This window comes from Camelus dromedarius, chromosome 12, assembly GCF_036321535.1.
Source record: "Camelus dromedarius isolate mCamDro1 chromosome 12, mCamDro1.pat, whole genome shotgun sequence".
NCBI lineage: Eukaryota > Metazoa > Chordata > Mammalia > Artiodactyla > Camelidae > Camelus > Camelus dromedarius.
This window is the reverse complement of record NC_087447.1, coordinates 10524730-10534911: the sequence shown is the minus strand read 5'-3', so window position 1 is coordinate 10534911 and position 10182 is coordinate 10524730. Positions and strand designations below refer to the sequence as shown.

General features: G+C 36.1%; 1 protein-coding gene across 1 annotated transcript; it reads left to right on the top strand.

Moving 5' to 3' along the window:
* The first annotated feature begins 3434 nt into the window (after window positions 1–3434).
* On the top strand, window positions 3435–9949 carry LOC105094953 (oocyte-secreted protein 2). Its single transcript, XM_010987065.3, has 4 exons — window positions 3435–3665; window positions 6441–6619; window positions 8085–8188; window positions 9742–9949. The coding sequence occupies exons 1-4, from the start codon at window positions 3590–3592 to the stop codon at window positions 9947–9949; spliced, it is 567 nt and encodes a 188-aa protein (XP_010985367.2). The 5' UTR covers window positions 3435–3589.
* Window positions 9950–10182: the final 233 nt, after the last annotated feature.

Sequence of the window (10182 nt, the reverse complement as noted above, 5' to 3'; positions counted from 1 at the left end):
TCCTACCAAATTTAATGATGAAGAGATATCAGGCAAACACAAACTGAGTGCATTCTACAACACGCAAGTGTCGAGGTCATGAAAAGTCAAAGAAACACTGAGGAAATGTTGGAGTCTAAAGACATATGACAGCTAAATGCAACATATGATTCTGAACTGGGTTTATTTTAGTATTATTTTTTGCCATAAAGGCCATTAATGAGACAATTGGTGAAATTTGAAAGCAGTGTGAGGCTGAGAGCCAGTAATATATTAAGTTTTTCGTTCTGATGATAATTTTAAACTTTTGGTGTCAGGATTTCTTTTACACTCAAAAATACTGAGAATTCCAAAGAACTTTATATATATATATATTATTAAAGTATAGTCAGTTTATAATGTTGTGTCAATTTCTGGTGTATTACATATATGTGTGTATATATATACATATATTCATTTTCATATTCTCAAAGAACTTTTGTTTACATGGGTTTAAGCTATGCAAATTTATAATATTAGAAATAAAGATATAAATTTTAAATATTATTTATTAAATAACTAAAATAACTGCAATGAGCCTAGAATGTGTTAACATGAGTAACACAAAATTTTATAAAAAATAGCTATTGTCTCCTGATGTAAGAGTAGCATTGTTTTAGATTTTTGCATGTCTTCTACCCAGTTTAATAGATGACAACTAGATTCTCATGTGTCCGTCTGCATTTTGTCTTTGTGATAGCTTGCTTTGGTTAAAGTACATGAAGGAAACTTTGCCTTATACAAATATGTAGTTGGAAAAGGGAAGAGTATTTGAATAGACTTTTCAGATAATTGTGGCAACTCCTCCTTGATACCACACTAAATCTGTATGAAAGGTAGTTTCTTCAAGGCTAGTTGGAACGTGGAATCAGAAAATATATCAATGAGCTTTACATACTCAACTATATCAATATCCATTGGTCTCTCTTGTGTTTTGAATAAAACTTTTACACATGCTGCTTGTATTACATTATGCATTGATTATTTGAAAAATACTGATTCGCTCAGTTATGCAGATCTCCCAAATGTCAACACATTTCATTATGCAATACAAAAAAATCTCAGGCATAGGTCAACATGTTTCATCACAGTTGTACTACGAATGTAGGCAATGAAGTTTTCTAAAATTCTAAATATTGCTTGTAAACTTGAATTTCATCACTGGGTGCAAAAACTGTCCATTGTTTTCTTTGACATGCCAGGCATATTTCATTCCCTTTCTATCCATCAAATACCCAAGTGTACATAACCACTGTTCACCTGACAATCATTCTTGCAGGTAAATAATGGTGTTCTATGAAAAAAGTGGCTCGTTCAGCTCACAAGTCAGACAATTGCATCATCTTTATGCTTTGATATGTAGCCCAAGTGCTTCATTCACACTTTCCATTTTATCACACAGAATATTAAAAAGACACGCACTCAAGCATTGATATTTAATAAAATGGATAATGTTACTACTTTGATTCTTAAGTGAAACAGACTTTCCCCCTCTACAGTGGGTATACGGTGGTGAAGAACACAAAGATGACAGACACCATTTGGTGGCACCACCTTGGATACTCAGGCAGCAGTGTTGACCCCCACTGTTTTTACACATATGTGCAAACATCAACTTGCTGAAAAGGGCATATCGTGTCCTAGTATTATTATGAAAATAGTCCTGTGGGCCCACAACATCCAAGGACCACATAATGAGAACCATTGCAGTAGTAGAGTGTCCTTATTTGCAAGGACATTGTATATTGAAATACACTCTAAACTATTTAGGAGTGAGGAGTTCATAACAGCAACTTACTCCCAAAAGGTTCAGGGAAAAAAAGTTCTTTAACTATATTTGCAACATTTCTCTAAGTTAGAAATTACTTAAAAATAAGATTTATGTATCATCGCTGCTTCACCTCTCTCCCTTTTACATTAGTTACATTTATATTCCATCTGCCTTTCACAGCAAAATTTTGTATTAAAATTGGAATTTTAGGAAAATGGACTTTGTTCATTCTCTGGCTTTGAGTAGTCCTTGGAACGCTGCATAAAACCCTGGAAATAACTGTACTCAAATTTTAGAAAAATAGTCATGTGTACACATATTGTTTGTACACTGTTAATTTTGGCCAAACTGCTTACATTTGTCATCTCTTTTAATATTAAAAACAAACTGAAAAGTGGGGATAGTATTACTATCTCCTTTTTATAGAGTATGAACATGATTTTTAACTTGAACTTTCCCAAGTTTACATCAACTGAGATTTGTAAACATGATGTAAATGTGATTTGGAAGGTTAAGCTCTTAACCAGCAGACATTGATGACTTTTGGAAAAATATCAGATGCTTATATTGGAATGATTTAAAAGATGAATGTGAAATTTATTAATTTTAGATGATAGAAGTGTTATAACATCAAAAGAAATTTAAAAAGAAAGAAAATGAAAGACAAAAAAAAAAACAAAACCCCAAAACACTTTGTCTTTCTTCAGTTCTCTTTTGTCTTTGTCGTTGGAGACTGGGTTCTCCAGGACTTCCAGAGGCAGAATACTGTCCCAGCTCTGGGGTTGCATCATCTGTTAGGGAACGTGACATTGGAAATGAAGGTCCTTTTCATAACACGTGGGGAAGCCCTGTGCACGTGCTTATCTGAGAGCAGACTGAAACATTGAGAATATCAATCAGATGTCACTAAAAACAATGATAGATCTGCAATTCAAGTTCTTTGAATTTTATTTACTGTGAGCTTTGATTTCCAAATTCGTTTTAAACCTACACGATCACATTCATGTCACAATGGACATTTTGAGAAAACACAGGAAAAATCTTTATCTGGAACTTTTATTCCAACTAAATATTAGAACGAATATATACATATATTTATTATACATAAAAATGATACATAATGTGAATATGTATATATATATAAAACACAAGAGGACAACATATATATTTATCCTTATGAGACTGTATGTATATGTTTTCTTATGTTATAAGCAAATAATTTTAAGGCTTGACCTAACGAGTGTAACTAAAACATTTATTTATGGAAGAACCAACAGAGGTGAATTTGTGGATTTTCCTAATGCCAAGAAAAATACTTTTGCTAGGTCCCTTTCTCCTCCTAGGGGTTTAAGTCACTTTATCATTCTGCTGCCAATTCTTCCACAGTCAAATCCACAGAAATTAAGAAATAATAGCCTTTTGATTACAAAAAGATGGATTGATTCAAAAAGATGATTTAGACTGTTAAGCATATTAGATGACACCTGAAAACTACCTTGCAAAAACAGTTTCCCATAATTCAGCGTTTATTGGAAGTAGCGGGTGCCTTGTCAGCCTCCCAGATGATTTTCACAGGCTTCCTGCAGACACAGTTATCAATCAGCACTTTTTCCCCTGATAAGCCTCTTTGAGGGCCAGTTTTGGGGTAATCAGGAGAGTCTCAGCCGTCAGGTGTTGACACTGTGGCTAGCTAAAGAGGTGGGAAAATGAAGGCAGCTGAGCACGGGACGCGGCATAAAATCACCTACGCCCTCACCACTTCCTGCTTCCTGAGAAGTCCTGTGCCGGGGGTCTGCTCAGATGAGGGTCTCCCTGGCTTCGGGGATCTCGTTTCTCCTTGCTGCCTTGATTTGGCCTTGCGCTGAGAACATCTATGGTAAATGAGGGAGTTTAGAGGATGCTTCCTTGGAGGGTTCCTCAGTGGTCCCTTTCCCTGCAGGCCCTCTCCTCCCTCCGGAGACCTGACCCTGCAATTTGCTAAAGGAGAAATAGCTTCAGGCCAGCTGGACTTGAGTCTTCATCCTGAGGACACATGTATCTTTCTGGTTAGATGTCTGAGATTTTTATTTCTTCTTTGTTGTGGTCATCTATCTTAATCCGCATTTGCAGGGATTCTTCAGAAAAAGTCCTTGGCTCTATAACCCACTGCCAGTCGCAGTGGTTGGATTGTCAGATGCTTGCCTGTAGCTTAACTGACTTTCCTGCTTCCAGATGTTTCCTATTTCCCCTTGATGATGATACGGCTATTTCGTTTTTAAGATACTCTCCCACTTTCACTCGTGTCAAATTTATCAATGGTTCTAAATCAGTGTCTGTCTATAAACTGATTCGGATATCTTTTCCTTTAACCTGGAGTAGTCTCCATTTTTTTGTGTTATCTGAACACTTCCCAGCTTCAAGGCCTGAATAAAGGTTAACTATGCTAAGGCAGCATTTCAATATTACTTTTTGTCTTCTTTATTTTTTTTTTTTTTTTAGTATTTTATTTATTGTCTTTTGTTTTTGTTTTTGTTTGGGGGAAGGTAATTAGGTTTACTTATATTTATTTATTTATTTTAATGGAAGTACTGGGGATTGAACCACTGAGCTATACCCTCCTCCTGTTCATTTTTTTCTTTTTAAGTCACCTAGGTGTGACTGTTTCCCTCTGTTTAGAGTGAGGTTTGTTTTTTTTTTTGGAACTGATATGTGAATTTCTTATCCATTTGGCCTATAAACACTTGATGAGCAAGGACCACCTTTAGCCTCTGATCCTTCTATTTTACCTCAGATGAATCCTGCAGAATGCCTAGGTTAGGGCAACTCACAATTTTAACAATTAACTGTTGACATTTCAGTAATTTCAGTCATTTCAGTTCAGCACATGTGGAGAAGGGGCCATGACCTGCGAGTCAGGGAAGAATTCTGGTCACCTGGGATGGGGTGAGCAGGGTGTTCGTGTACCTGGCTGTGGTACATGATGCTTGGGTGCAAGGAAGATGTTACTTCACGTAATGTACACAGGCTATGAGTTCTCAGCCTTTCAAACAATTTCTCAGCTGTTTGAGACTCAACCTCAGAATGTCAGTCTGAAACTTGACTCTAAAATTAGTGTGAAAAAAAGTAGTGAAGGCAGAAACATTTCTGTATGTCCATGTCCACTTTTCCTTCTGAATCTATCACCATCCAATTGTTGGAACCTTTTTTCATTTAGGAAGGATTTTCTTGACACTCTTACGTAACTGACGTTAGAATCATTATTGGAGGTTCCAATCACTGATGTAAACATCTGCCTTTTCCAAATCCTACTCTTTTCCTAAAACATCTCCCTGCATTTTTTTACTTTCTTGATGATTTATTCTTAAAAACTAAGAATATCCAAGCTCACCTGGTGCTGGAGGCATCTCGCTCATTAATCATAGAAATACTCTTTATGCTGGGAAGATTCAGGTTTTCCAAAGTGTTTAAGAATACCCTGAATGTCTTCCAAGGCCTGCTCATCTGTATTAACTGGTTTAGGAACTTTCCTAGTCAAGGGTTGAACGAATGTAATTTATTTATCCGCGTTGTGTAGAAGTTGCTTATATAAATACGTTGCAATTTATTTCTTCATTCTGCTGTTGGTTATTTGGCCTGGAGGATTTTCTTCATTTTTTAACATTAAAGTTCATTTACATTTCAGCATTTGTTTATTTACTTTATTATTGCTAATATACTTGCAATTCATTTAGTGCAATCATCTTGTCCTTTTTTGATTTGTTTTTGGCGTTTTGTTTCTTCCCTCTTTTCCTTTTTTTCCTTCTTCTAGATCGTTTGACATTTATTTTTGTCCTTTATTCTATTTTGTTCTCCAGTTTGGAAGTTCTGCAATCTGCCTAATTTATTAAGGTTTTCCCCCCTGCTATTTATCATGCATATTTAAATACTAAAGCTAATAAATCTTAACTTCCCTTCTGAACTGTAGAAAGACCCATGAAATCTAACTCTGATCACCTGCTGAGAACCTCTGGTTAATGACTGTCTAGCACAATAAGTCAGAATCCAATAGACTTTTACTTCATCCAAAGGAGAAATGACTCAGTTAGAAACGGTGATTATTATTGACTTACTGAAGATCTCAACATGGAGGAGAATGGGTTTTACATCAAAACGTTCATAAAACTTCCATCCCAGACTGGGAGGTTCTTCCTTCAGACTACTTCCTCATATGGCTATGATGGCTTCTGGTTCTGGCTCTTCCAGACATGAATTCTATTAAACCAACCTTTCTCCTTTCCCCTCATTAACAAGTGTTACAGGGGATACATCACTCCTCTTCTGACACTTTGTAATATACTTGGGTCCCTCAGTCCTGCATGTATCATTCTCTTTGGAATCTACTTTCTTTCAAGAGGAGGTAGGGGGCTAAAAGGTAATGATTTTCTTATGTGCTGATTCTTTTTTCCCTGTGAAATAACTGAAATCTAGTTATTTGGGGATATAATTATGCAGATATTTTGGAAAATAGTGGTAATATGAAAACCCTTCATATGCTATTCTGCAAGCTGTGATTCCCTTTGCCAGAGAAAGAAATACCTTTTATTAATCACAAAGGGCATAGCTGAAATATTCTTTGACCTCTTCCTTAAGATAAATGCACATCTGACACTTTCTCATATGCTTCTTTCTACAGTGGAAATAAGTTGTTCTATGGACTGGGTGATGGTCTCTGTTAGCCCGTGTGCATACAGCAGCAATCTGTATATATTTGCTGATGAGTTGTTTCTTGGATCAGGTTGCCCTGTGACTCGGATACAAACATATGTGTATGATTTTATATACCCTGTCCATGACTGTGGGATCAGGACAAAGGTGAGAATAGTGATTATTTGTTAAAAAATAATAATAACAATTTTTAGATATTTTTCAGAACTTTATGCCTGATGCTAAAATTATTGTCCTGTTTTGTTTGTTTGTTTTAGAACAAATTTTGCTTCTAGCTATAGAAATTTAGGGGTAGGCGGCAATGCACTTCCTTACTTATTCAATGAGTATTGGGTCCTCTGAGTGCACAAGACCTTAAAGCACAGATTTCCAGACTGGTTAGTGAACTGATTTTAAGTTGTCTTCAGGCTAATATTGTATTTCACTAAAGCTTAGCAAGCAGATGGTTGTAAATTCCATTCAAGGCTCCAAATGTGGGAGGTCACCAATTCTGGGAAGGTATTTCATATTCAACATTAGATCATTTGAATTTATCCATGTTCTGTGAGGACGTGTGCCAATACGGGGAACAGATTTCCATTGGAATGAAATCTCTGTTCGTTATTTTGCTCGGCACAAATCATAAACTGTGTTGTTACTTGGGGTTTTGTCTTTTCATAGATTCCCCAATTTAAACAACTTATATTCATACTACAAAAATATTTGAAGCCTTATCTAATTAAAATGGTCACCTGTAAATTAGAGGTTGTCTTTATTGTAGAAATGAGGGCACTAGAGCTTCAAAAGGTGTTTGATCAGTTTACCCAAGGATGCCCACCGTGCTGGTGGTGGTTCACATACCAAACCAGGATGATTACCTTCCAAAGCCTTTGCTTTAAACAGCTTTGTTATTTAACCTCCAAATCATCTTTCTCAAAAGAACTGTTGAGAACCTGTTTGTTAACGAATCATACAGATGGCTCTAAGTAACAGTTTAAGTTTCCTCTTATGGTCAATTAAGATTTTTACCCCAGGCACTTTAAATCCAGCCTTACAGATAACACTCCTCTTCTGTCCCAGTGGTTGTCACATCTTTATATGTACCTAAAAGTGGCAGTAGTCATCTCTTAGTGTTTTGGTTTTTTTTAATTGAAGTAAAGTCAGTTACAATGAGTCCGTTTCTGGTGTACAGCACAATGTCCCAGTCATGCATATACGTACATGTATTCCTTTTCATATTCTTTTTCATTAAAGGTTATTATAAGATATTGTACATAGTTCCCTGTGCTATACAGAAGAAATTTTTTAAAATCCATTTTTATATATAGTGGCTAACCTCTGCAAATCTCAAAATCCCAAATTTATCCCTTCCCACCCCCTTCCCCCCAGTAACCATAAGATTGTTCACTATGTCTGGGAGTCTTGTTTCTGTTTTGTAAATGAGTTCATTAGTGTCCTTTTTTTCTTTTTCTTTTTTTAGATTCCACATGTGAGTGATATCATATGGTGTTTTTCGTTGTTTCTGACAGCAGCCATTTTTAAGATCGTGAATTCTTTCTGCTCCCTGTTCAAATGTGTGCATGCCTCCTCTGCTGTTGGAAATACTCTCCTCTTAACCTTTGTGCTCTCCTAGGTTGTTTCAGAAGATACTCTCCTTTTTCAAACAGAGATGTACTTTAACCCCAGGAATACACATTATGACTGTCAGAAAATCCCTTTGGAGTGTTCTGCCTCTAGGTGAGTCCAATATAACAGCCTCCTTTTGAGTATGTTACTGTCACCTTTACTTACCAGATGTCTCTGCAGAAGCACAGATTTTAGCGACTATGACGTGACTCACCCATAAGCATAAGTCCAAACAAACGCCAAATTAGCATGTAAAAATATTTTGAGTACGCTTTCATTTTTTTATTTTTAATTTTTAAATGTAACATTCATTTTAGAATCACAACATATACCATCCAGTATAAGTAGGTTGTTTTGCAGTAACTGGACTACAAAGCGCGTACTCAGTCACCTTAGTAAGTGGGAAAATCAAACGTGACATCACCTTTCAGTGCTTTTTCTTTCACCATATTCATTTTCTGATACATTTTATGGTTCCGTTCCGTGTTAGGAGAGGAAATGACTAGAAAGTCAAGAGAAAACCAGTCTTTCAATTTAATACTAACTCATGTGGATACACGAAAGGAAAGGCTTATCAGCCTATCACTAAATGCACTTTGCTTGCAGTTTTGTGGAACTGAGAGGTTGAATCCCAAGAGGACTGCACGTGAACTTTGAGACCAGGTGGAATAGCATATCCTGATACACTTTAACCTTGTCACTGAAATCTTTACATTGAGTGTTATCATTCTGAGCGACAAATTTTAGAAACCACCTGAAAACCGCAAGGAAACGTTTTATCCCTGTTTAACGTATGGGAATAGTTGACATGAAAAAAGAATTTAGGGTTCAGAGCAAATGTACAATATGTTTTAACATCAGAGCCTTTGGGGAGGGGTGGGGGAGAATTGGTACTTTTTATTGTGGTAAAATATACAAGATAAAATTTACCATTTTGAAGTGTATGGTTCAGTGGTATTAACTGCAACCACATTGTTGAAGACTCTTGGCCTTCACTTTAACTTAATTTCATAAAACAAAACCAAGGCTGAGGGATTCGTGATACTCTGGGAAATAGCTGACCCCTAAGTAGAAACCAACGTGGTTCAGTGTACACACACACACACACACACGCACACGCTTTCATTCCTATATATCAGCCAATGCCTAGGGTATTAATAAACCATTCTTACCTAATTCCCTGTAGCTGTTGCATCTCCATAGGCTACCAGATTAATAGTGATGACTAAGGCATTTCTATTTTAATAGTAATTATTATGTTGTTTGCAACTTATCTTTCTTAGGAAAAAAATAAAGACTAGGCCAACAAAGGGGTATGATTAAGTTTTCGGTGCATAAATTTTAACTGCTGTATACAACACACACACGCACACCCACCACTCCTTTGCCACCATTACACTGGGTCAGATTAGGTTTTAGACAACTTTTACCATTCTTAGGATCCATTTGACTAAGTCTGTTTTACTGGGCACTCTGCTTAAACATAAGCATTACAAATCATCATAGTGCTACAGGCACTATGCCACACCCTTAAATCACCATATTGATAATGGTGATGGTGTTAAACAGTTAAAAAAACAAAAACTTGACTTCAAATTTAGATTCGGAAAGACCTGGTACTGAGTATGCCCACCCTATCTGCTTTTTGTTTCTCTTCTCTTTAGGAAATCAGTGTGGCTCACACCCGTTTCTACAGATAATGAAATCAAATTGGATCCCAGTCCTTTTATTGCTGACTTTGAGACAACACCAGAGGAGTTAGGATTATTAAATTCTAGTCAAACTGATTGCATACTTAAGGAGAAATTGAAACTTGGAACTGGTATCATGAATTTTGTTGGGAAAACAATGGTTCTGTACAAAAATAATTGATATAAATCTTTCCTTAGGTATCTGGTCCCTAAAATCCCTAAATCACTGAAGACCCTGATTCAGTGAAGGTTTATTTTTAGGTACTTTTATTCACTAGGGTTATGTCTTATTAATACAATGTTAACTATCAGATAATTCTATTATCCATTAAATTTTTTTTAGTTCTATAGAATGGATTCACCAGTAGGTCTTCAATGACAATAATCTGATCTAATTGATATAAATCTCCAATA

What these genes read in the sequence shown, in the direction of transcription:
- LOC105094953 (XM_010987065.3), top strand. Translation starts at nt 3,590, where the DNA reads ATGAGGGTCTCCCTGGCTTCGGGGATCTCGTTTCTCCTTGCTGCCTTG. An exon ending in ACTGTGGGATCAGGACAAAG is followed by an intron (nt 6,620 to 8,084) that starts GTGAGAATAGTG and finishes GTGCTCTCCTAG; the next exon opens with GTTGTTTCAGAAGATACTCT. An exon ending in TTGGAGTGTTCTGCCTCTAG is followed by an intron (nt 8,189 to 9,741) that starts GTGAGTCCAATA and finishes TCTTCTCTTTAG; the next exon opens with GAAATCAGTGTGGCTCACAC.